At 44.8% G+C, this 27,798-nt stretch overlaps 1 protein-coding gene across 3 annotated transcripts in view; it reads left to right on the top strand.

Annotated features, from left to right (window-relative positions):
* FRMD4A (FERM domain containing 4A) overlaps positions 1-27,798 on the top strand; it is a 323,302-nt gene that overhangs the window by 161,613 nt on the left and 133,891 nt on the right. For all 3 annotated transcript variants that reach the window (XM_055543859.1, XM_055543862.1, XM_055543861.1), the window contains exons 4-5: positions 5,686-5,778; positions 19,574-19,658. In XM_055543859.1, the coding sequence (XP_055399834.1) occupies positions 5,686-5,778; positions 19,574-19,658 (178 nt within the window). The remainder of the gene's footprint in view (positions 1-5,685; positions 5,779-19,573; positions 19,659-27,798) is intronic.

Genomic DNA, 27,798 nt, shown 5'->3' with positions numbered 1-27,798 from the left:
GGAGATGCTAGAAAAGAACATTTTGAGTAGCCTTCAGAGGACACTATAGAGCAAACAATCCCTCTGTGTGTAATAAAAAAAAGTAAAGGCATAAATTCAGATGGACAAATAGCCCATGATTTAGTCATCCAGGCTCCCTATATATTCCTTCTCTTAAACTTCATCTGTGTGTGTGTCTCTCTTTTGTAGACACACACACACACACACACACACACACACACACACACACTCTCTTGAAAGCCACTCTTTGAGGGAGTCTAGCTAAACCAGATTCCTTGCTGTCCTTGCTGAGCACACGTACTTCCGACCCTAAGACACTGGACTGAATGAAGAGCAGAAATCTTCCTTTTGAAGAACTTCAAACCTAGCCTCTCCATCTAGTGACACCTGAAAGAGCTTCATCTTCTTGCTTTGACATTTTTTGGAAGCACATTCCCTAAGAATCAGTTGTCTACAATAAAAACCTCTAAAAGGCACCGAGTCTCATTCTCCCCTGGGGTTCAAGACTGTTGGGTCAGATAGACTTATCACACACCCCTACCCCACTGATTCTCTACAAACAAAGCTCCCTTTAAGGCCTTCTCCATTAAAGGTTCCATGAACCAGAAATCTATTTGTATTGTATGGAGACGCTAAAAGCAATCTGTTAAATAAATGCATCCAATTTCTGTTGCCTAGAAGCAATTGCATATTTATTACTGACCCAACAGTTCGACCTATTGCCGCCATAAACCAAATAGGTGTTATCTTGCTCAGCTTTAAAGATAGTTATCAATCAAGCAATAACAAAAATACCATGAGCATCTCCTGGGACTTTTTTTTTTTTTGCTTTGTTATAGGCCAATGTACTGATGTGAATTCTCAAATGAAAAATCAATGAGATAATGAAACCCAAGCTATCAGGCATCTCTTAGTTAAACTGTACAGAGAAAATGCTTCTTCTACTCTTTGCTTCCCATCCTACATAAGCTTAAAGAAAAGAAAAAGAAAGTTTGAGGAAGAAACCTGATGTTGGGAATGAGAGGTGTTGCATAAGGAAAAAAAAAATCACGGACAGTGAGGAATCCTTATCCTTGATACTGTTGGGTGTAGGAAAATGTGACCTTGAACCCAATGCAATCAGCAGAAAATATTTTAATGCATGGAAATTGGTGGCCTCAGAAATGAGATTTCCAGTTTCCTTTTTAATCTATCCCTTAGCTTTTGCCCAGATATTGAGCAGTTATCCTCAGGGACCCAGGGTGGGTTACTGGTGCCTCAGTCTTTCCTTTTGTAGCACCTTTGTAGTGGAGAGATTTTACAGGCACATAAAGTCGAAGGGTCGCGGGACTCCAGGTGCAGGAAGAGCCCTCCCGGAGGATTTCAGAACCCTGTGTGTGTATGTGTGTGTGTGTGTGTGTGTGTGTGCGCGCGCGCACTGTCATTCCTTGCAGAAGTGGGGTTGAGGAATCTGAGTAGAGGAAGTAGGGGGAGGAAGTTCATTTTCTCTCCAAGGCCAACTATTCAGTTACGGGGGAATTCTGGCCTCTTTGTTCTTTCTGCTTTTTGACCATTTTCTTAATCTAGTCATTTCATGGTTTGATCAATGCTGAACTAATACATGGCTGGGAACCAAGGAATTCATCCCTATAATGTTCTTTTAAAAAGTTTAGTGTGGGCAATGAAATTACCTAGGGAAGTGGGATCCATCTACCTGTTTGTTCTCCATTAACATGGATGAAGAAGATGGGCAATGAGCAAACCCCATAGAGTGGTACCCTAGTAACATGGTCTGTATTTCTTCAAAGGGTTCCCACTTTCAGGTTCTCCACCAAGTGAATTATGGCCCCCAGGTCAAATCCGCAGTGCTCTGAGTGGGTAGAAATGTTGTGCCCTTGGGTGGAATGAGAATTTCTCAAGCCTGATCCATTGATGGATCCTCAGGGCACAGGTAGAACATTCCATCTTGATTCCTCCTTATTCCTTGCATTTGGGACCATAGGAAAACCGCTGTGCACCATTCTAGTCTCTCTCTTGCAAGATTCTGGAAAAGGTTAGTCTCACCAGACTCTTTATCAGGAGTTATTGCAAAGCAAAAGATTAAAATTTAAATCTGCACGGTCATTGGATAAATTTCTGTTCTGAGTTTTTACAGATTCTGTATTTGTTTGGGATCATTAGTTATAGGGCCAAACTAACAGCTAAAGTTGTTTCCATTCCATCCCAAACTAACAGCCAAAGTTCTGTGACCCTGAGGCCACACTCTGAACCACCTCCTTTAAGTAACTCCCAAACCCCAAGCCAGTACTCCCCCTCCCATCTTTAATCACCCCAGAGCCGGTTACCAGAGAACCAGGGATAGTTCTGAAGACTCAGGGTCCACCAGCACTGTTCAGGCTAGCCAGTCCTAAGCTGTCCCTCATGCCTTTTCCATGAAAACCCCAGTGAAGTCTCTTCCTGTGTCCTCCCCATATTCCTTTCTGCCTCATGAACAACACTGGAGCTTCTTCTCATGACCCTGCATGGGGTGGGTGCCTCTCATTTCCAGGAAACCATGAGGAACATTCAACTTTCCCTTCAGTGGCACTGACCTCTCAGTGCTGTCACTCAGTCACTTTTGTAAGTTGAGATCAGGGCACGCCTCAGCTTCTTGCAGAGGTAGTCATCTAACCATTGAGCAAGTACTTAGGTATCCATAATATTTGCCAAGTGCTATGCTATGTTCTAGGGGTGATTCTGTTTTAATGTTGAAATCATAACTGAGCTGTAGAAACAGGTCCTATTTTTTAAATAACTAATAGCACTAGGCTATGCTAAATGCCTTGCAGATGACACAAACCAGAAGCTCTGGAGACATTGGAAAGAAAACCCAGACTTAGGCAATCGGAAGGCTTCACTAAAAGTAAGATTTGAACTCAACCTTGAACAGTGGCTAGCATTCAGATAAAGAGGATAGAGAGAATGTTCCAAGGAGGAGAAACCAAATGATCAAAGTCCTGGGGTGAGTGTGCATATGATATGTTTGCAGGAGACTGAGCACAAAGAGAGGATCCTGGAAGACTTCGGACATTTTCAGAGGCCAAAGTGGGGGAGGGAGCAGACTGTGGGTTATTACACCTTGATAATGAGGTCTTTTTGTCTTACTTTCCAATTAATCAAAAATGCACACGCTCTTACCTGAGGGAGTAGATCTCTCTGTGTTTTTCATATGTAGAAAGTCTGTTGAGGAAAAGTGTGTACACAGAGTAAGTTCCATGGACTTCAGGAAAGGCAGCCACAGAGCTGTGCCCAGGATGGGTGCTGTGAGCATCCAGAGGAGGACCCACAGCCCAGGCTGGTGTGTGGTGTGAGGAAGGGGTACCAGGGAAGGCTTCCCAGAGGAGACACAGGAGAGCTGTGTCTTGAAAGATGGGCCAGACTTCGCTGGGCACTGGAGAGGAAGAAGGGCATTCTAGGCAGAGGGAACAGCATTAGTTAAGGCACAGAGGTTTAAAACAACATGAGCCCCACGGGGCATTGACAACATTTCAGGTCTGACCAGAGACAATGGTGGCATTGAGGCCTTCTGTTTCCAGACCCCATGTTCTTTCGAACAAAAATTTATCCTGCCTTTCTGGAAGATGTCGGTCCAATTGTTTTGCACAGAGAACTTTTTTTCCATTCTTTTTTTTTTTTAACTCTTATACTCAGAATTGAGATACTGCTTTAAACATGAAAGATAAAATTAATTAAAAAAAACATGTTTTGTCTAGATGAAAATTCCTGGAGGAGAAAGAGGCCAGAGTTCCTCCGACAGACACTCTTTTGAGGAAGCCCTCATCATCTCTGGAGCCATGAGCTTGAGCTTAGTTGAAAGAGGGGTTTGTTTATTTTTGTGTGCAGAAGGTGCAGTTTGAAAGACATCTCAAAATGGAGATGAAAAGCCTCCAGCTTTCATTATTTGGAGGCTTGGAGGAGCAAACCTTTTAATACAATGATGCAACAGCTTTTATGTTCAGTAAGCACAGCCTTTCACATGGGTGTATACGTTATAAACACCAGTGTTACATAGCGTCAAGCCCCTGAAGAAATGTTGTGCAATAGTGTCTGTTCAGCATGGGCTTACTGAGTCACAGAGATGATGGGACTCTGAACCCTTCTGAATGATGGGCTGAGACCGGGGAAGGAGAGGAGAGGAAAGGGACAAGGTGGATCCCTTTGCTCATCCTTGTTCTGTGATTCTGTCTTGCTCTTCAAAGACCAAGCTCCTCAACTTGTCACCAAGACCCTGGTCCCCACTCTCCAGCTCATCCCTTTCTGTTCACATGATACCACGGTGCCAGGTATTTCTCCCCACCTCAGGGTCTTTGCACATGCTGGCCTTGCTGCTTGGAATGTTATTTCCTCTTCCTCTTTGCTTTCATCCTGTCATTCTTCAAATCTCAATCAAACACCAAGCAGCGTTTCTTGGACCCCCAGACTAGATCGGGTCCTTACAGGGCCTCATACTATTGGTAATTGCAGAATTAATCATGAAAATAATTGCTGAGTTCCTGTCTCCTGACAATATAAGCATCAGGGATAAAGGGACTGTGTCAATTTTGCTTACTGCTACATCTCCAGACCCTTATCTGGAGAAGATGATCAATTAATATTTATGGAGGGAGGAAGGGAAGGAAGAAAGAAATGCAGAAGTGACCTCATTTGCATATCATCAAGTATTTCCACGGTTCACTGTTTAAAATAGCTTTAATGAGATAAAATTGACATGCAGTAAACTACACAATTAAAGTTTACAATTTCCTAAGTGTTGATATGTCTGCACTCAAGAAACCATCACCACTTTCAAGATAATGAACATCTCCATCACACCCAAAGGTTTGCTCATCCCCCACCACACATACACACTGTCTCCCCATCACACACCCCTGGCAACCACCAATCTGCTTTCTGTTTCCCCAGATTAGTTTGTACTTTCTAGAGTTTTCTGTAAATGGTATCATACAATCTGTACTCTGTTTGTCTGGCTTCTCCCACTCAGGATAATTATTTTGTGATTCATCTTTGTTGCTCTGTGTATTAATAGCTCATTGTCTTTGTTACTGGGTAGTATTCCTTTCTATATCGTAATTGGTCCATTCCCCTGTGATCAACATTGGGGTTGTTTCAAGTTTCAAGCTATTACAAATAACATGAACATCTGTGTGTGAAAGTCATTGTATGGATGTCTGCTTTCCTTTCTCTTGGGTAAATTCCTAGGAGTGGAGAGGCTGGGTCCTGTGCTAGGTGTATGCTTCATTTTTAAAGAAATTGTCTCTGATTCACTTTGTACCCCAATCTGCTTCCAGCATGATATGGTGAAGATTGCTAACATGTTTCTAAAGGGTGTTTGGAGGCCTTCAGACAGAAAAGACTGTCTTTCTTCACTGTGGTGGTCAGGAAATTCAGGACAAAAAAAGAATGATTGCCTTTTCATTTCAGTGCCATCGAGGAACTGGACTGCAGGTCTCAAATCCCCAACTGTGATTGTTACATGGTATCTCCTGCTGATGCACTGTTTCTCCAATGTTTCCTTTGGTGTCTGAAAATTACTAGAACTTAAGAGTGAAGCAGAGGTCCATGTTTATCTGTGCTCCAGCATGTACCATATATGCAGACATAGACCTTCATCCCGGGAAACTTTGGCAAAACCCATAGGTCTAATCCACTGGTCTCTCTTTTCCACAGGGGACACTTGAACTGGCTTCAGCTAGATCGAAGAGTCTTGGAACATGACTTCCCCAAAAAGTCGGGACCAGTGGTTTTATACTTTTGTGTCAGGTATGAACATTGGGTATCCACCCTTTTGCTTTTTTTCCCCTTTGTCAGAAAAGCCCAGGAGGGTAGAGCAAACAAAGAAAAGGGAACTCAGGTTTATCTTGGTTCACTGCCAGGAGTAGAGGTCGTGGTATAGAGTTCCATGTAAACACAGGGCGTGAGTGTGTAAGGCTTGAACACACATGTTTTTGCTCTGGCACTAGAATGCTTCTGTGGAATGAAAGTAAAACCTTTTTGGTTTTGCTTTTTGGGTCGGGGAGAGGGGAAGAGGGCATATATCTCAAAGGAAACTGAGTCTCTGAGAATAACACAAACCTGTGAATTCCTTTGTTGGTGTTTGAAGCCACATAACAAAAGTCTGTGTATTCTTTCTTTCTGCCACTTGGCTTCTTGAAACTTGTGTACTTTATCCCAGGTAGGAATAGTTGCAACCCAGCAACAAACCACAGATAAATGCATTTCCCAGTATGGGAAGCTAAGGTATAATAATATTTCAGAAACAGTAGGAATTTTCTGTTCATTAATCTAGTGTAAGAAGTTTTATTTTGTGACTGCAGAGAACTATAAGCTTCTCACATTTAATGTTTGCAACAATCTAAAGAAGTCAAGACTTCAGACTTGACTTACCACTGGGCTTGCAAAAGGTTGTGTGAAGCCAGAGAGGGGATCACGTCAGGGGTTCAAGGGCAAAGTACTGATGCAAATCATGTGAAACAGATCCAGAATCTGAGCCCCCAGACCCAGCAGCTCTCTGAGTACCCTGTCTCTTGAGCACCAGGCTATTTCTGCTGCATAGCTGCAGAGGTGTTTGGGTTCAAATGCTTTGGTCTTAAAATGCACACCAACCCTTCCACCCAAGGCATAGACTCAGCGCCTTTAAAATATGTGAATAGAAATTCAAGAGCAGGACACCATTGCATTACAATTGAGTTCTTCGTAAAGAACACAACTAGGAATGCAGTTTTAATCAAAGCCACCTTGATACCACGAGAGGCAAAATCAGAGCTAAAGGTGCCTCTTACAGGTGGGAACGTGTCTGTATCTCAGCTGACGGAGGAAATGTAAACTTGCTTTTAATGCCTTTTTGACTTGTTTAACAGCTGGGAACATATCAAAACTGATCTTCACCATTTCCATCCCTGATGAGCATGCTTTCTGTGTCATATTCTCTTTAATAGGGGCTACGTTTTCTCTGATAAATGGAAAAGTCATTCTATAAAGCAAAGAGGAACAGTAGCGCCAGAAGGGGTGGCAGCATCAAGGGAGACTTGCTTGCATTTAAGCAGGTCATAAACTCATAATCAGAGGGGAACATGTCCATACACTTGACATGTACCTGGCCCCCCTTCTTCTTGGTGTTTTTTTGCGAACATTAGTCAGGAAGAAGAACACTGGGCTGGTTGCATATTAGCTAGTTTTTCAAGTGTTTGTTATGAGCTGAGTTATTTGTGGGTTCGGGGAACCAAGCTTTGAAGAAAAGCTTGGGACAGCATGAGATTGCCTGGTTGCAATGTTTGCAGTAGAGGATCTGCGTGCCAACACGTCCACATCTCTCCAGGCCGATGTCTCTCCCTGGGACCAGATACACAGAGGACTGCCGCAGGAGGCCAGTGCAACCAGCCTGGCAATAAGCTGCCTGAAGACCCAAGGACATGTGGTTTGCTGAAGCAGGCATCTCCCCAAATGCTCACTGGGAAAATCGCTCCAAAACCACATTTAGTGATGGACACCCCACAGAAACACAAGGCAGACCTTCCTGTAGCTCATCCTACCAGCAGGTCTTTCTGGAGAGCCTCGGGTTTCTATTTCTGGTTACTTCTTGGCCACCTGTGGAGGTCAAACTCAACAGGTCCAAAGCCAAATTCATCATCTTCCCACCCACCTCCCCAGACCTCCTGTGATCACGTCAAATGTGACATTGTTATCCATTTATTATAGGCTTAAATCGTTGTTGTTGGGTTGTTTTTTTGTTTTTTGGTTTTTTTTGCTAAAACACAATTTATTGTCTAGAAGTTCTAGAGATCAGAAGTCCAAAAAGGATCTTATGAGGCTAAAATCAAGCTGTGGGCAGCAGGATCATATTCCTTCTGGATTCTCTAGGGGAGGATCCTTTCTTTGCCCCTTCCAGATTCAAGAGTTTAGTCTTAAATCTTTTTTTGTCATAAAAGTGTTAGTCTATCAGTCACGTCCAACTCTTTGTGACCCCATGGAATCCTCTGTCCATGGGATTTCCCAGGCAAGAATACTGGAGTGGTTAGCCATTCCCTTCTCCAGGGGATCATCCAAACCCAGGAATCAAACCTGGGTCTCCTGCATTGTAGGCAGATTCTTTACCATCTGAACCACCAGGGAGGTTCTATAAATTCAAAATTAACCTTAGTTAATTTATTTAACTACATTGATCTAAAATAAAGGTCTCAGCAGGCCTGTGTTGCCTGCTTAAGGTTCTCAAAGAGTCTCTTCCCTTGACTTTTTAAAAAATTTTATTTTGGCTGTGTTGGGTCTTTGTTGTGGCCCAAGAGCTTCTCTAGGGATCTTAATCCCCTAATCAGAGATCGAACCTGCCTCTCCTGCACTGGAAGGCAGATTCTTAACCACCAGACCACCAGAGTAGGCCCTGTTCCCTTGACTTTTGCCACTTTTAAGAGACTGCCCACATTCTTAGACTCACGGCCCCTTTTCCCTACATTGAAAGCCAGCAACATCAGTAGGCTTAAATCTTAAAGTCTGTCCTCCTTTCCTTTCCCTCAGATTGTTACAGGCATTAGTTCTCTGCTGCTGCTTACAAAATCTTTCTCTGCTTTTCCCTCTCCTCTCTATTACCTGAACTCAGGCCCTCATCTTCTGTCACTTGAATTATTACACACCTCCCAGGGAGGGTGTCTCCTTAGCCCTGGCCACAGAGGATCCTGTCTCCCGGAACCCCTACTTCCCTGAGTCCCCACTTTGCAGCTGGCTGAACAGCACAGAGCAAAACTCTGATCATTTGTCTTCTCCCAGAGAGGAGGCAGATTCTCCCTCGGGGATGAATTCTGTGCTTTTACCTTGATTTTCGGCCTGGGAAGAATTCCCAATTTATAACTTCATGCCTTTCTGAGGATGGCTACAGGCTATATTTTTCCAAAGGAGTGGTATGACAGATTATCTTCATAATGTCCCAGACCTTGGAGTATACCAGAGTCTCTGAAAGACATCTTGTCCAACTGGGCTCTTTCTCTTTGTGTCCATACTGACCTTTCTAAGCAAGAAGCCAGGTGTCCATCACCGGTGCATTCCCCATGCATCCTGACTCTCCACCCCCTCACTGCCACTCTCCTTTCCTTTAAACATCTATGTTACATCTGTATATCATGTGTACAGTCATATCAGAGAATAAAGGCAGAAGAAAACCACCTGATAAAAGATACCATGGGGGAGATTGGCTGCCTTAAGCCAAGATTTAGGAACTCGTCAAGTAGAAATCTTAACCCTTTGTCACCAAAGATCTGTGTTTGTGCTGCCACCCAGCATAGCTTGTTCCTTGGCATTTATATATTCTTTCACTGCAGTGCATATTCAAAACATCTAGTGAAGGCAGAATTAGCGCCTCCTTTCAACCAGTTAGGAAAAATAAGACCCAAATATATTAATAAATAATGTGAATTGGAACTTACAGAATTCTGTTTCATCCTCTAAGCCAGGAAATAAACTTTTCCCTCTGATAGCTCAGTTGGTAAAGAATCTGCCTGCAATGCAGGAGACCCCAGTTCGATTCCTGGGTTGGGAAGATCCTCTGGAGAAGGGATACCCACTCCGGTATTCTTGGGCTTCCCTAGTGGCTCAGCTGGTAAAGAATCCGCCTACAATGTGGGAGACCTGGCTTGGGAAGATCCCTGGAGAAGGGAAAGGCTACCCACTCCAGTATTCTGGCCTGGAGAATTCCATGGACTGTAGAGTCCCTGTCCACAAAGAGTTGGACATGATTGAGCAGCTTTCACTGTCTTTCACTTCCTTGGAGTGTGTGAAGCGGCATTCAGCTGCAAGACAGCCTCAGAATGACAGGAAGGAGGGCTGAGAACCTGCCATCACTGACCTGTTATTTAGCCTCAAAGGGACTTGATCCCTACACTCTCATCAATCAAATGACCAGGAATGGCCACAGCGACATCAGGGTCTTAGTAATTACCTAAAAAGGAAAAAGGTCAGAGAGAAGGCAGCTGTCCATTACTATGGGTGGATTAGTTTGCAACAGGCATTAAAGCACTATTGTTTTTCCTGATCAAGATAAGGAGATGGGGGACCAAGAAGTTTAGGTAAATTCTCTCCCCAGCATGGCTAGTAAGTTATTGTATCTGTCCAGCCAGATCTGACTCCCATCCTGGGGCCCTGCCCTCTGCATCATGCAGTCTCCCCCTCACAAATGAAAAGGGACATCAAGATTGCTAATCAGAGAGCCCACCATTGCTCCCTGTGCAGGCAGGGCCAGAGGACCTGAATCGAGATCGCTAGCCTTGATCCATCTTGGGCTCCATGCTTGGCCTCATCTGCAGCCCTGGCGTCCATCTGCAAAGGACAACTGCACCCAGCACTGGTTGAGAGGGGCGGTGAGAAAGGCAGCCCTCCCAGACCTGACCTTGCTGCCTGGGACTGCCCAAGTCAGCACCATGGACAGAGCGCCCCCTGCGGGGACAACGGCAACCTGCAGTCCTGAAGCTTGGCAGCCCCATTGGAAACCACCTTAGCAAATGGAAGGGGAGTCTTAAAAAGGGAAGCAGAGATGTGTGCCATTAGTCCCTCTTGAGAGGGACCTGCCATCTCCTGACAACAGGGACCTCCAGTATGGAGACTTTCTGCCCTGTGCTGTGCTCTCTCCTATTCTACAGAGAAAACTCTGTCCATCTGGTCCCTTTTTATCATTCTGAGCTACATCACTGCTGGACATTAAGAGCCAAAAGCCTATCATTTCAACTATGGGTTGTCAACAGCTTTCTTTTTTTTTTAATTTTATTTTGTTTGACTTTACAATATTGTATTCGTTTTGCCATATATCAAAATGAATCTGCCACAGGTATACATGTGTTCCCCATCCTGAACCCTCCTCCCTCCTCCCTCCCCATACCATCCCTCTGGGTCGTCTCAACAGCTTTCTAACTTGTGAACTCCATGCTAAGTACTCACCATCATCGATGGGTTTGGGTATTGGTTTATGAATATTCATTGGGGGCTTGTATGATGTAGATGGTGTTTGAGGATTTAAGAATAGATCAGTGAACAAATTAAACCCCCCAACTTCCAAGGTCCCTTTCTCCCACCTCCATCCCTCTCTCCCTCTCCCTCTCTCTCATACACACACACACACACACACACACACACACACACCCCTCATTCCATCATCTGAGGTTGGCGGGTCCATATACCTTCTAGTTCCTTTGCCTCCCACCACCTCAGGGAGCTCACTCCCCTCAGTCTCCGTTCTTTTTCTCTATCTTAAGCCGCTTCTTCTCCACGGAACCCTCCCCTCCACATCCACAACACTCTCACCCTCATAAAAGAAAATACCCTCCCTGACTTGCCTCCTCCTGCAGCTCCCACCGCTGTGCCCACTTATGTTCACAGCAGATGGACTTGCTGCCCCTTTTCCCACGTCCCACTGATCTCTCAGTCTCTAAGAGTCCAGTGTCTGGTCCCCTCAGCCCCATGGTAACTGGAGATTGCACAGGCGCTTCTCTGGCCCCCTGTCTTAATCAAATAACATCATCATCTTTCTGCCCCCAAACTTGGTCTTTTTGCTTTGATGCCTTCTTATCTCTGCAGTGGGCACCACCACCCATTCAGCCCCTCAAGCCAGAAACTCGAAAGTCAGCCTGGATGTCATCTGCTCTCTCCCACCTATTCCCTTCTCTGCCCTCTTATCTGTGAATTCCTCTTATCTAACATATCTTAAATAGCTCTGTCCTTTACCTTCCATGGGCTTCCCTGGTGGCTCAGATAATTAACAATCTGTCTTCAATGCAGGAGACCTAGGTTCAATCCCTGGGTTGGGGAGATACCCTGGAGAATGGAATCACAACCCACTCCAGTATTCTTACCTGCAGAATTGCATGGACAGAGGAGCCTGGTGGACTACAGTCCATGGGGTCACAAAGAGTCAGACACAACTGAGTGACTAACATTTTCACTTTTACCCTCCCTGTACAGGTCCATGTCTGTAATTAGGACATTCATAAGTCTCAGCTGATCCTGAAATCTCCTTGTTCATCTCTGCTTCAGGTCTTGGCCCCTCCCACCCTTTTCTATATGTTGTCACTGAGCACCTTTCTAGGATTGTCATTTGATCCCCAATGCATTATCGTGCTAAGGCTGCCCTCACTTTTCCTGGTGACCTGACTTGTGCATGCCTCTCCAGCCTCATCTCTCCCCACCCCCTGACCCCTCACACATCCTCTACAAGCCTCCCAGTGATCAGTGTTTGACAAAGATCACATTCAATGACAAGGTCATTGTTTAATGCCATGAGGCAAGCTCCCCAAATTGAGAGCAGTGACCCTCTGGTAGGGACCACCAGTCAAACTTAAGAAATAGGTTAAGAGGGTTTCCCTGATGGTCCAGCAGTTAAGAATTTGCCTTGCAGTGCAGGGGACACTGGTTCAATCCCTGGTCTGGGATGTCCCAACATGCCATAGGGCAACTAAGCCCATGTGCCTAGAGACTGCTCTTGCAACAAGAGAAGCCACCACAATGAGAAGCCGTGCACTGCAGCTGGAGAGTAGCCCCTACTTGCCATGACTGGAGAAAGCCCACACACAGCAACAAAGACCCAGAACAACCAAATACAATTAGGAAAATAAAGAAATAGGTCAAGAAAAAATAGAAGGAAAAATACGCCTACTCACCCAAAGAAGTTGCTCTGTCCTTTTTGGGTATTTTTTTTGTTTTTATTTTTTGACCACGAGACAGGTGGGATCTCATCCCTGATCAGGGATTGAACCCATGATGCCTCCGTTGGAAGCACAGAATCTTTACCACTGGACCGCCAGGGAAGTCCCCTTCTTTTTTTTTTTAATGGACTTGAGTTTGTGCTCAGGATAATTCCTCCGTGTCTGGGTGTTCCTTTCATTGTGTGTTCTCCAGCCAAGTGTTCTTGGAACTCTGGTCATTGACACTGTTTGTAGGAAAATAAATAGAAGTTAGATGTGTCTCTTCAAACCTAGAGTTTCACAAACAATAAAATAAAGTGAGCTACAGAGAAGAAAAAAAAGAGAGGAGATGCCAGGAAGCTGTCATCTGGGAAGGGGAATGTTATAGCTGAGTTCACGACCTGCCTGTTGGTGTCTTTCGGGGCTGATTAAGACAGCAAGTGCTGTTTCCTGTCACTCGCAGTAACAACGATGCTGTGGACCTAAAAGGAGGCGTCCACTAACCAGAACTCGCTAGATCTCGACTGGGTGTCCCAGTTAGGATTCTCGGCGCTGTTGAAATTCTCAACATCAGAGATACTTGGCTGCAGAAACTCACAGCAGTGTTAATTATCCTTCTCATTACTATCGCTCCTTTTTCTACCAAAAGCCAGCATTCCAAATGTGACATTTGTGTTCATTACAAAATGAAATCATTGGGCCATTTAATTAACACTTGCCGTAAATAGTCAGTGATTCCCAAGTGCCAAGTGGGGATGTGAGAGGGAAGAGCAGGAGCGAGGGGGCCCGTAGGAGCCCCTAGCTGATGTCATCCTGCAGGGTGGTGTTCAGTCTGCCGCCACCTGAGGCTTCTACAGGTTAAGGGGACCAGACTCCCCGAAGGCTCCAGAGCCTTGAGTATTGAATACACTCAGACATGTAATAGCATAGCACATATGTATTCCTACTTCAGACCATCTGATAAAATATCCTCAGACTAGCATCATCTGGGTCAGGTTGCGTGTGGCATCAGTCATGGTACTGAGCCAGGTTTGCCCTTGGCCCAGAGCACTGTTTCCTTTGACTCAAAAAGAAGCCCTGTGATTCAGTCCTACTGGGAATTCCCTGGGAGTCCAGGGGTTAGGACTTGGTGCCTTAAGTGCCCGGGGGCCTGGGTTCAGTCCCTGATCAGGGAACTAAGATGTCACAAGCTGCACAGCATGGGAGAATAAAGAAAAAGATTCAGCCCTATTAAATGTGCTGAAGAACCTGTTTTAGGTTTTTTAAAAATATATTTATTTATTTGGCTGCATTGGGTCTTCGTTGCAGCACATGGGATCTTTGTTATGGCATGTGGGTTTCTCTAGTTGTGGTACACCGGCTTAGTTGCCCCAAAGCATGTGGTATCTTAGGTTTCCAACCAGGGGTCAAACCTGCATCCCCTGCATTGGAAGGTGGATTTTTAATCACCAAACTACCAGGGAAGTTCCCATGAAGAGCCTGTTTTAGAGTGTAGGCCTTATTATTATTCAGGTACTTGGGGCCAACGGATAAGGAAATGACTAACATTGAAAAGAGAGACTGCTAGTTGATTCCCAAGAGGAGAGGGTTCCCAGCAGAGTAAAGCATGTGGGGAAGTACCAGGCTCAGCCAGGAAGCAGAGGAAGTGAGGTACCTGTGGGCAAGAGCCTTCACTGTGGTTTCTGCATCAATAGATCAGGTGTGGTAAGCAGGCTTAGGACTGGCTAGTTTGAATAACTTCAGCAGCCTCTGGGGGTATGTGGACTCTCCCAAGTTATCCAGTTCTTGGCTCTGAAATAATTAAGGAAGGTGAATAGCAGCCTGGAGTGTGAAATTCCCCTGGGGCAGGCGAGGAAAGGGGTTGTAGGCATTGGATTGCCCACAGGGTAAGCAAGACCCCAGATGTCAAGGCATCCAGACCCCTCGGTTAATACATAATCAGACTTGGAATCATCCACACAGGCCCTCTGAATACGAGAGACATCATTGGTTTCCTTAGGTTTACCCGGAGACCTGGAATGTTTTTTGTGAACCCGCTCTAACACTGACATGCCGCACTGGTAGGTAAGGAAATGCAACATCGCCATCTAGTGCCTCAAAGGAGGACCTTTGACAAGGTTCTCAGGAAAAACCAAAAGAGCAGGTAAGTGTTAGTCACTCAGGCGTGCCTGACTCTGCCACCCCATGGACTGTAGCTCGCCAGGCTTCTCTGTCCATGGGAATTCCCAGGCAAGAATACTGGAATGGGTAGCCATTCCCTTCTCCAGGGGATCTTCCCAACCCAGAGATCAAACCCGGGTCTCCTGCATTGCAGGTGGATTCTTTACCATCTGAGCCACCAGGGAAGCCCAAAAGAACAGAACTGGGATCTCCACTTTGAACAGACACTGTCAACCTTCCCCATTTCCCTAGAAGTTCTCTCCGAGTGTGTGCTGGGCCTTGGCGTGGGATTGAGATGTCCGAGGTCTGTTTTCCTCTGGGCACTTTTGACTCACCAGCTCCCTAGCACAGATGGAAAGTTCAGGATGAATGAAATATCCAGGATTACAGAACAATAATATGACAGCCCTGGAACTCACCGGGTTTCCCAGGCTGTTTCTTGGTGATAAAGGTTAACAAGAAACTGCTTTCCAGTTTCTGTCAAAAGGAAGTGATTTTTTTTTTCCCTCCACCTCAGAATATAGTTATTTCCTCCACCTTCCTGTCTCTTGTGAAGCCAGAGAACAAATACTACCTCAAAAGGCATAAAATTTGCCATCTCATTTCAGTTTCCCATTATTAGAGAGCTGGAAAGGGAATTGTAATGTTTTTGCTTAATATGCTGTTGAAGAAAAAATTGGGAGGGGGTGGGACAGAATGTCTTCATTCCTTAATTGTCAAGCATTAAAATGAATGGGATCGAGACATAAGGCATTGTTTTGAAAATCAAGTTATTTCAGACCCAACAGCTTTAGGTTCATAATTATTACAGAACTAAGGTCACTCACTGGCAAATTCCAGAAGCCTCTGGTGTTCTTCTGGCTCTAGGATTCAAAGTCATCAGCATATCTCTGTGAACAGCTTTGTACGTTCACACTGAGAGAAGGGGTAGAGGGGGAGGGCCTGGTGTGGAATGTAAGGACCCCTAATCATTATAAATGGGCTGGGAAATCATTTATTTTTTTTTTCTCCCTCCCACATGTCTTTGTCACTCATTTCACTGTCCAATAAGAACTCCTAACAGTGGTGTATGGAGAGGAGAACAGTTGAAAATCAGACTTTTTCACTCATAGAAACTTACATGTTATATATACAGTAGAATACTATTCAGCCATAAAAAGAACAAAATAATGCCGTTTGCAGCAATATGGATGAAACTAGAGATTATCATACTATGTGAAGTAATTCAGAAAAAGGAAGACAAGTACCATATGATAGCACTTTTGTGTGAAATCTAAGCTATGACACAAAAGGAGCTTATCTGTGAAATAGAAACAGACTCACAAGACACAGAGGACAGACTTGTGGTTGCCAAGGGGGAGGCAGGAAGGGAGAAGGATGGACTGGGACTTGGGGTTTGGTACCCCACCAGACTCCTCTATCCATGGAATTCTCCAGGCAAGAATGCTGGAGCAGGATTTCCCTGGTGGCTCAGTGGTAAAGAATCTGCCTGCCAGTGAAGGAGGCACAGGTTCGATCCCTGATCTGGGAAGATCCTTATGCTGCAGAGTGACTAAGCCAGCGCACCACAACTGCTGAGCCTGTGCAGAGCACAGGAGCGGCAACTACTGAGCCCGTGTGGCACAGCAACTACCAAAGCGCTCGACCCCAGAGCCCGTGCTCTTCAGCAAGAGACGCCAGTGCAATGAGAAGCGTGCGTGCTGCAACTAGAGAGTTGCCCCTGCTCTTGCAACTAGAGTAAAGCTCATGCAGCAGCGAAGACCCAGCACAGCCAAAAATAATATATATATCAAACCTGGGTCTCCTGCATTATAGGTAGACTCTTCACCATCTGAGCTACCAGGGAACCCCAGATACAAATTGTTAACATTTAGAATGGATAAACAGCAAGGTCCTACCATATAGCACAGGGAACTATATTCAATATCTTGTGATAAGCCATAATGGAAAAGAATACGTTTTAAAAAAAAATAATTTATAAAGAAATAAATTTTTTAAAAATTGTACATGTTGATGCCAGGTCCTGAATTAGTGCTGGGAATGCAAAAATGAATGAGATTGGGTCCCAGCCCTTAAGGAATCAGCAGCCTAGTGAGAAGGCATCTCAGGGAACAGGGAATCTCAGGACCAGGGGCCACACAATAAGCAGAGGGTGTCACTGGAGCCCAGGAGAGGAGATCCCCTGTGGGGACCGTCCGCAGAGTCAATGAAAACATGTCGTGACTGAGCAAGGCGGAAGGGAGCAGGAGTGAGCTGGGATCTGCAGCAGGATTGTTCTGGGGTGAGAGGAGTAGCTTGGACACAGGTATAGAGGCAGAATTGATTTGTAATAGGCCACCCTTGCAGGTCTCTGGGCTTCCCTGGTAGCTCAGCTGGTAAAGAATCCACCTGCAATGCAGGAGACCCCAGATCGATTCCTGAGTTGGGAAGATCCCCTGGAGGAGGATATGGCAACCCACTCCAGTGTTCTTGCCTAGAGAATCCCATGGACAGAGGAGCCTGGCGGGCTACAGTCCATGTGGTCGCGAAGAGCCGGACACACTGAGCGACTAAGCACAGTACAGCAAGTCTCCCAGCTAATCTGGCTTTGCTCTCCCCCAACCCCCTGCCCCAAGGCCCTGTCCTGAGCCTTTGTCACCCTCCCCTCCCCCACCTGCCTTCCTTTCCCTTCCCTTCCATCTGTCTGCCTTCTTTCCTTCTGATTTTGCTATTCTGACTACCCATCGCCAAGAACCTTTTACAAGGGATGGAGACTTTTAAATGACATCACATTTAACTTGCAGTCAGTTCTCCATATGCATGGATCAGATGTAAAACCCTGATATGTACTGACTGTACTGCACCATTTTATATCAGAGACTTGAGCATCCAAGGGATATCCTTGGGGAGGGGGTCCTGGAACCAATCCCCTGCCAATACAGAGAGACAACTGTGTTTTGCTTTGAGAAGTAGAATTTGCTACCGCATTTCAAGTCTTTGTTATTAGGAGAGTGAAAGGGGCGCAGCTTCCCAGTTTCTCTGAGACTGCTGCAGACCCTTTATGAAGACCTTCATGACTTAAAACGCTTGGTCCAAAAGCAGGAGGCAAGTGCTTTGTATTTTCAGTAGGGGAAAGGGGTAATCAGCCAGCCTGTTCATTCCCAGGCTTTGCACAAATGAAGATAGAATTGTAATTTCCAAAAATTTTGTAGACCTTTCATGGTGGTAATTGTAGGACTAATATCTGTGGATTGAAAATATCTACTAATATCTGAAGTTACTCTGGAGTTACTCACAAATTTAACTGAATCTGTGTTGTATTCATCACAACAGCCTCTGTGCATATCTGTGAAATGGTCAAAGATGTTGTTTACTTAGCTGTAGACCAGAGGTTGCAAAGTGGATGCCGTGGACTTACCCTAGCCTACACAAACCTGTTGTTTGCCTTATGCAATGTTGGTGTGTTAGTTTTGCTGTCTTTATTGTTGTTTAGCCTCGAAGTCATGTCCAACTCTTTTGCAACCCCATGGACTGTAGCCCATCACCTCCTCTGTCCATAGAATTCTTCAGGCAAGAATACTGGAGTGGGTTGCCATTTCCTTCTCTAGTAGATTTTCCCAGCCCAGGGATCTGCATGCAAGCAGATTCTTTACCACTGAGCCACCAGGAAGCTCTTAATCTGCATTAGGTTCCAGTACTTGAAAGCAGCAAACATTTTAGGTGGGGAACTGCTGATGGCGTCCTGCTGTCTTTTATAGTCTGGCAAGCAGAAGCCCAGGGTCCTGAATCACAAAGCCCTGGGCGCAGATTACTGGGCTCTTGACTTCCTCCCCGTGACTCCTTCCATCATATCTTAATGCTGTTCTGAAAGACCACAGCACTTGCTTTTTTCTCATTTCACCTTCCACCCGCTCTTGGTGCCTCCAATTTCCACAAGGCAGGTGCCCCCAGTTTCCATGAGGCAGGTACCCAGTTTCCATGAGGCTCCCCAGGAGTTGTCACCCCTTACTCAGAACCTCCTCCCCTCCAAGGCTCTGCATGCCAATCATTTCCTTCTCCCCTGTCATCTCGGCTCCCTCAGTACAGCTGATCCTAAGACAAGTACAAGTGCCTTATCTAATTAGGGAATTGAATAAACTCCAGAATCAACTTGTAAAGACTTATTGAATGCAAACTTAAATAATTTCAGCATGTGTCATCTTGAAAAAACCCCATAAGCTTCATCTGCATAAGAATCCAATTTTCATTTGGCTTCATGTTCATGAATATCACAGTGTTAAGAACACCGGCCCCAGCCTTCTGGATGTAGAGATGTCAAACCCCACCTTGCTGTCTTCAGAAGATCTGTTGTAACCATTTCAAAGAAAAATAAGGCCCTTTATTCGACTAAGCAAAAGAAATTATCTTTTAAAACTCCAACTTAACAGTGATTAGGACAGAAAGTAATGTAATGGAAACAAGTGACATTGTAAAAAAAAATTGGCAACAGGTAACTAAAATAGAAGTAAATGGTCAAGTTCAAGTGTACTCCTGGAGGCTGACGGCGAACCTGGCTCCTAGCTATGGGAAGGGCTGTCAGTCTTGATGATCCTAATCCACTATAAATAAAACTTGAAAAGCACTAAGGAATTGATGACTTTTTCTTTTGTTCCTGTTGGGTTGGAAGTCCTCATCCTTCAGTCAGATCATGTAACTCAGACAACTTGATTTTCTGCCTCATTGGTCGGTGTGTCTGTGGTTCATTGGCAGCTGTTCTCTTGCAGGTTCTATATCGAGAGCATCTCATACCTGAAGGACAATGCCACCATCGAGCTTTTCTTCCTGAATGCCAAGTCCTGTATCTACAAGGTAAGAACTACTTCTTCCTGTTTCGAGTTTTCTGTTGAAATCTGAAAGTCTCCTTTGTAGCTGGGAATCCCAGCTTGCTGCCCCTATTGTGATGCTATTTATTAGTAGAAAGTGTGTTAGTCACTCAGTTGTCTCCGACTCTTTGTGACCCTATGGACTATAGCCCCTACAGGCTCCTCTGTCCAGTGGATTCTCCAGGCGAGAATATTGGAGTGGGTTGCCATTCCCTTCTCTAAGGGATCTTCCTGACCCAGGGATTGAACTCTGGTCTCCTGCATTGCATCTACTACTTCTATTGATTAGTAGAAGTAATTTCTAAATTAATGGCTATAAATAAATGAGAACTCCAAGGAGCTAAAGCTGTTGAGTGTTTATAAAGTGACTCCTTCCAATCCTGTAACTGTGTTACAGCTCCTTAGAGGTGTTTCTTAACTTGATTTTAGGTGTCTCCTTAACTTGGCAACTGTGACCTAAAAGGGGAAACTCAGACCAGTGTGACAAACGCACTAGGTCTCATAAGTATGAATGAACCTCTTATAACCACATGCATGTGTGTTTGATCATTTTTGGATATTCTGGAAGTATCTCTCAAAAGGATGCTATTGGTACTTTGGGTGGGACAACTTTTTTCATTTATTTGTTGAAGTCTAGCTGATTTAGTGGAGGAAGCCTGGCATACTGTAGTTCGTGGGGTCGCAAAGAGTCAGACACGACTTGGTGACTGAAAAAGAACAAGAAGTTGATTTACAATGTTTTTGCTGTACAGCAAAGTGAGTCATTTATACATATATTCATTCTTTTTTGTATTCTTTCCCACTGTGGTTTATCCTGGGATATTGAATATCGTTCCCTGCACTGTTCAGTAGGGGGCCTTGTTTATCCTTTCTATATATAGTAGTTTGCATCTGCTAATCCCAAGCTCCCAATCCATCCCTCCCCAGCCCACCCCGACCCTCTTATCAACCACTGTTCTCTATGGCAGCGGGACATTTTTTTAACTGTGATAAAATTTACCATGGTAACCACTGATAAGGGTATGTTAACACTTAGCAGGTATCACATGTTTACCTTGCTGTGCGACCACCATTACCATCTATCCACAGAACTCCTCCTCTTACTAAACTAAAACTCTGTATCCCTTAAACAATGATTCCCTCTTCTCCACACCCCCAGACCCAGGCAACTTCCATTCTACTTTCTATTTCTCTGTATCTGACTATTCGGGGTCCCTCATATAAGGGGACTCCTGCAATATTTGACCTTCTGTGTCGGGTTTATTTTACTTAGCATAATGTCCTCAAAGTTCATCCATATTGTATCATGTGTTAGAATTTCCTTCCTTTTGATGGCTAATATTCCATTGTATGCAATTCCCATCTTTTGTTTATTCATCCATCCTTCAGTGGATACTTGCATGACTTTCACTTTTTGGTTGTTAGGAGTAATGGTGCTATGAACATTGTTGTTGTTCAGTCACTCAGTCGTCTCCGACTCTGCAGCCCCACAGACTGCAGCATGCCAGGCTTCCCTGTCCTTCACTATCTCCTGGAGTTTGCCCAAACTCACATCCATTGAGTCAATGATACCATCCAACCATCTCATCCTATCACCCCCTTCTCCTCTTGCCCTCAGTCTTTCCCAGCATCTTTTCCAGGGTCTTTTCCAGTAAGTTGGCTCTTCATATCAGGTGGCCAAAGTATTGGAGCTTCAGCTTCAGCAGCAGTCCTTCCAGTGAATATTCAGGGTTGATTCCCTCTAGAATAGATTGGCTGGTGTGATCTCCTTGCTGTCCAAGGGACTCAAGAGTCTTCTCCAACACCACAATTCGAAAGCATCAATTCTTCAGACTTCTTTAAGGTTCAACTCTCACATCCGTATGTGACTACTGGAAAAACATAGGTTTATAAGTATCTATTCATATCCCTGCTTTCAGTTGTTTGGGGTGAATACGCAGAAGCGGAATTGCTCAATCATGTGGTAATTCTGTTTTTCAGTTTTTTAGGACCTGCCTTACTGCTTTCCATAAGGACTGCATCATTTTATATTCCCACCAACAGCACATAAAGATTCCAGATTTGCACATCCTCACCAACACTTACTATTTTCTGGGTTTAAAAAAAAAAAAAAAAAACAGCATCCTAGTGGTGTTAGATGATCTCTCCTTGTGGCTTTGATTTGCATTTCCCTGATGATTAGCGATGTTGAGCATCATTTCATGTGCTCCCTGGCCATTTGTACATCTTCTTTAGGGCCACGTCTCTTCATGGGACACTTCTTAATTGAGTGGGACAGTCTCTTGAATCCAATTTCCCATATTCTTGTAGTGTTTCCTTTCACTGGATAACCGAAAATGCCCACAGAAAATTCCGAGGACACACTCCATCCTGGGGTTGAGAACCGTAACTGGGGCAATGTATTTAAAGTAAAGACTCGCTCTGCACCCGCCGACAAACCTCCTTCTGTCTCATGAGTGCAGCCTTAGGCCAGCTCATCAGCGGCCGGGGAGAGGGATTGCTGACAGGTACTGCCGTGGCACCGTGCAGGCTTGGCGCTGAGTGCTCTCTGTAAGTTATGTAGCTGAAACTTTGCACCATCTCCAAAGTGAATACTGTTCTTTATCCTAGCTTTCTCTGTGAGGCAGCTGAGACACAGGGTGGTTATGAGATTCACCAGGGTTGCATAGCTACTGAGTGGCTGACGCTGGCAGCCTGACTCAGGATCGCAGAGCTCAGCCTCCGGGCTGCACTGTGCCCTCACGGTCAAACCCTCCACAGAGAACTTCAAAGCCAGCTACACCTGTTGTGACATGGCCAATGGCTGTGTTTAAAGGATTCCCATCCTGCTGCCTGTACTGTTCCTGCTTAACTAAACCCAGCTTTGAGGGACTGCAGCAACCAACCACACACTGAAGCACATACACAAGACTTGAAATGGTCTATCAGCCATCACTTTTCCTTCTAGAATGATTTCAGCACCTCACTGCACAAAATAGTTCCACCAAATGCAAGTGTTCAAAATCCTGGAGGCTATGGTAGTGATCAAATTCAATCTGTGAAAGAACCTCGCTCGGTGACAGTTGCTGAAACAGGACTTAACCTGAGCTCAAGCGCAGGGCACTCTGACGAGAGTATTTGGGGATTTTGCTAAATGGCAGCACGAAGACGCTAAATGTCATTCTAGGGATTTGTGGTTTTCTTTCTCTCTCTAAACCTCATTTTCTCACTATAAAGTGAAAATAATACCAGCCTTACTTACCTTATAGATAGCGAGTGTCTGATAGTCTTTGCTTAATCCATGTGAAAGCACTTTGGAAGAAATAAGCGGTGAGGATTGTCCACAAGGGGGCAGACTTGGGCAGTAAATGCTTAGAAAGTCGCTGCCTTGGTGAGATCCCCGTCAACCTTGGCAAGTGAAAAGTTGTCCCCATATTGTGCGTATCCAGGCCCCTGGGTTAAGGGAGCGGACGTGGCTTCTCTCAGAGTTGTTCAGTTCAGTCTAGTCACAGATGCTGAGCTGAAGGTGACGACTTCGGTGGTTCTGAATCATGATCACAGAGGTCTCTGGGATTAATGGGAAATAAAAAAGAAATCCCCAGAACTAAATACTATAGGTTCCCCAAGTGGAGGAGGTGATACATTAGGAACAAGCCACATATAGGGTCCAGGTGCCCATGGCATCAGCCTGCCTGCAGACCTGAGTGCCCCTCTAGAGCCCCTGCTCTCTCTTCTCAGCATCTGTCCTGGAGCATAGTGAGTCCTGCCAGTGAGCCGGAGATGGCTTTTCTGATGGTGACCAAGGAGACAGATCATGTCACAAGGCCACCTGTCTCTCATCATCAAAAATAATATTTTTATTTGCATAATTGACATGTAGAGTATATACAATTTTTCTTTTAATTTTATTGGCGTATAGTTACAATGCTGTGTTATTTTCAGGTGTACAGCAAAATGATTCAGTTATATATATTCATTCTTTTTTAGGTTCTTTTCTCATATAGGTTATCCCAGAATATTGAGTAGAGTTCCCTGTGCTATACAGTAGGTCCTTGTTGGTCATCTGTCTTACATATGGTAGTGATTGTTGTTCAGTTGCTCGGTCATGTCAGATTCTTTGTGACCCCGTGGACTGCAGCACACCAGGCTTCCTTTCACTATCTCCCAGAGTTTGCTCAAACTCATGTCCATTGAGTCGGTGATGCCATCCAACCATTTCATCCTCTGTCGCCCCCTTCTTCTGCCCTCAATCTTTTCCAGCACCAGGGTCTTTTCCAATGAGTTGGCTCTTCACATAAGGTGACCAAAGTATTGGAGCTTCAGCATCAGTCCTTCCAATGAATATTCAGGCTTTATCTCCATGCATAACGGTGTGTGTATGTTTATCCCAAGCTCCTGATTTATCCCTCCGCCACCACGTTTCCTCTTTGTTAACCATAAGTGTGTTTTCTATATCTTTAAGTCTCTTTCTGTTTTGTAAATAATTTCATTTGTTTCATTTAAACATTTCTTTCACATATATTACATTATGTGAGACTCACAAGTGAGATGGAATCAAGTTTACTGAGGGAGGAAAGTGGTGCTGGAGACACTTAGTAACTTAGTCAAAGACAAGGAACCTGAAGTGGTGGGACACGCTTGGCACCTGTAAATATGTACAGATGGCGGGAGGCTCTGGAGCAGAGTGACTGTGATTAGGGATTTGGACTTCGGGGTTCCCTTCCTACCTCTGCGTCTTAGCAACTGCAATAAATGTGGACACCTTCTGTGATGTCTCCAAACTTCATTTTCCTCTTCAGTTGAACAAGAATATTAAAAAACCCCACCCACCAGCTTCTTGGGAAGATTCAGCGAGACAGATGTGAAGGTGGCCAGCACCCCACCAGGCACGGTATTAGCTCCCATTGAGGTAGAATTGCTCGCTTGGAATCAGATCCAAGTTCATCTTGGCTGCAGTCTTCTGTGCTGCCCACACTGCCCTCTGACGACTTGAGGGGCCCGAGAGCAGGGCCAGACGCATCACTGGTTGGTGACGCTGATACTGGCTGACCCAGCACCCTCCCTGTGGCTTGGGAAGCAATTCCTACAATGTACTAGAATTGGAATCTATGTTGTTCAGATATAATAAGCTGTTCATTCCCGCTTCCTCCAACTTATTTCATTCACTTTTTAAAAAGAAAAGATTCTTATTTTTTTTTAATATTTATTTATTTATTTGGCTGGGCCAGATCTTAGTTGCAGCTTCTGGGATCTAGTTTCCTGATGAGGGATTGAACCAGGGCCTCCTACATTGGGAGCACAGACTCTTAGCCACTGGACCATCAGGGAAGTGCTTCATCCACTTTTAACACATTTATGTTTATCTAAGTAATATATGATATAGTTTAAAAGTCAAGAGGCTGTTTATGAAAAAGAGCCCACCCCCCACCACTTCCAACAGTTTTTAGCTGTTTCTTCTGGTATTTGCCTCTCTCTGCTTCTAAATAATTGGAACAGGGTCTTATTCCTTGATTTATCCATTTTTGATATAGGTGAGGACTGCGGTCTCCTATGCACCCACCCACACTTTCCCCTTCCCATTTCTCCCATGTGGTGATACCACAATCCTACGCCAAAAGGTGTACCCATGCGCATACCATTGTTATGACTAACCCAAGTAGCATCCTGGGGTTGCAATTCCTTTTTAGACAACCAGTTATTTTACCTAAAGGTAATTACCATTTTGCCATTACTTGCTTTAGTTTCTATGCATCCATCTTTTTTTCCCAAAAGCTCCTACAGATTTTCAAATGTCTATTTGAAAATAATAGACGTTAATTTCCATACACATTGTGTAATTCATCTGTTCCTCTCTTTGGCTGGGTTTTTTGTTGTTGCCTTTGTTGTTCTTCCTGGGACCTCCCTTTTGGAGCGTTCTGTCCTTCTGCTCCTGTCTGAACGTAGCCTCATTTGCAGCCCTCAGCCCAGGATGTCCCCGTTCCTGTCCTGTCTTTCCTTCACCCCAACTCTGGAGTAGGTACTTTGCTTCCTGGGTCCTGAATCTTCTTGTGTTTTTACACTTTTGTTCCACTGGAGAACGTCCCGCAGTGATCCAGGGAAAATGTATATGGGAAGTAAAATGTCTGGGTCCTTGCACACCTGAAAAAGTCTTTGTTTTACCATCACATCTGATTTCATAGTTTCACTGGATGTGAAAATACAGAATACCTCTCTCAGTATATCACAGGTGTTGCCTCAGAGTCTTCAAGAGTTGCTCTGGGGAAGTCTGTGTCTGTACACTCTAAGTGGACTACCCTCACCATGACCTCCATGGGATCTGTTAGGATTTCCTTCTATTCCCCTTTATCTGAAATTGCAGGATGGTGTACCTTGAAGTAGGTCTTGGTAAACCCGCTATGTTGTGTAGACGGACACTTTTAGTCTGAGGTTCATATTCCTCTTTATATCTGGCAGGTTTTTTGTATTATTTCTTGTATGATGTCTCTCTGTTTCCTCTCTGCCCTCCTTCTGGAGCCCCCACTAATCAGAGGCTGGGCACGACCTCCTGCTTTGACACCTCGTTTCTCCTATTTTCCTTCTTTGTCATTTTGTTCTACTTTCTGGAAGATTTTCCTCAATGTTATCTTTAATCTCCTCTATTGACTTTTTAACCTTTACTATCATGCTTTGAATTTCTCAGACTTCCTTCATATTAACTGATTTTCTTTAGATACATATAATCCTATTATTGTCTTTGAACCAAATATCCTCTTGAAAGTGAAAGTGAATTAGTCTCTGACTCTTTGAGACCCCATGGACTGTAGCCTACCAGGCTCCTCTGTCCATGGGATTTTCCAGGCAATAGTACTGGAGTGGATTGCCATTTCCTTCTCCAGGAGATCTTCCCAACCAGGGATTAACCCGGGTCTCCCGCATTGTAGACAGGCACTTTACCGTCTGAGCCACCAAGGAAGTCCCTAAATATCCTCTTATCTCTCCAATAATATTAATTATCATGCATGTTCTGTTTCTTTCCAGTTCTTTTTGTTTCTTGTTGATTTTTTTGGTCTCTGTCTTTTATGTGGGCTTCCCAGGAGGCGCTAGTGGTAAAGAACCTGCCTGCCAATGCAGGAGACATAAGAGACACTGGTTCGATCTCTGGGTCAGGAAAATCCCTTGGAGGAGGGCATGACAACCCAGTCCAGTATTCTTGCCTGGAGAATCCCATGGACAGAGGAGCCTGGCAGGCTACAGTCCATGAGATTGCAAAGAGTCAGACATGACTGAAGTGACAGAGTGAGCATGCACTCTGCCTTTTATGTAGGGGGCTTTCCATCCACAACTAAGAGTGAGACACTCAAAAGCTCCCAGTGCCCAGGTGGAGATGGTCCCCTGTGTCTGTGTCCCTGGCAAGCTCATTCTTTCAGCAGGAACCCCGAGTATCAGCGCTTGGGGTCTTTTCTCGTGACTCTTCATTGCCTTACTTCACTCCTGGGATGTCAGCTCCCACTTTAGCATTTGGGGGAGGGAGTGGCCACCACTGGTGTGTAGACCTCCTTTTAATCCCTGATCTCTCTGCTCATTTCATCCCAGCTTCCTGTGTATCATCTTCTCCAGAGAACCAACCTCTGATCTCTTCATCAGCACAAAAGTGAGGAAAGGTGTTTTGTTTATTTATCTTGTCATTTTCCCCAAGCCACGAATGCCAGCTCCCACCCTCCACTCTTCCTTCACCAGAAGGCAGAAAACATAACTACAGTGGGTCCTCTCTCACTTCTCCTTTCTTTTCAGTCCCCCTATTTTCTACCAAAAGAGCAGGAAATAACAGTCATAATCTGTCCAAGATGCAGAACATTAGAATCTGGTCAGCAGTGACCAGGGCTGGAAGTATTGCCTTTAAGTGGAGCAGGAGGAGGTTTAGAAATGGGTCACTGATGCCCCATGTGGCCATTTTGCTCCAACAGCGTTTCTGTTGTTTTTCAGCTTGGTTGTGTTTCAAGTGGATGATGGAAAGGAAATTTATGGCCAAGGGATGGATAAAACTCATTCAGAAATGTGTGTCTGGTTCCTAGGAAAGCTCACATGGGAAGTGGGCCTGGGATGATGTGTTTTTCCTGGGAAGCGACACAGGAAACCAGAGCTCCTCCTGCCAGGCTTTCCATCTGGCC

Source organism: Bubalus kerabau, chromosome 13, assembly GCF_029407905.1.
Source record: "Bubalus kerabau isolate K-KA32 ecotype Philippines breed swamp buffalo chromosome 13, PCC_UOA_SB_1v2, whole genome shotgun sequence".
Lineage (NCBI taxonomy): Eukaryota > Metazoa > Chordata > Mammalia > Artiodactyla > Bovidae > Bubalus > Bubalus kerabau.
The sequence above is the reverse complement of the archived record's forward strand: the minus strand, read 5'-3'. Positions and strand labels throughout refer to the sequence as shown.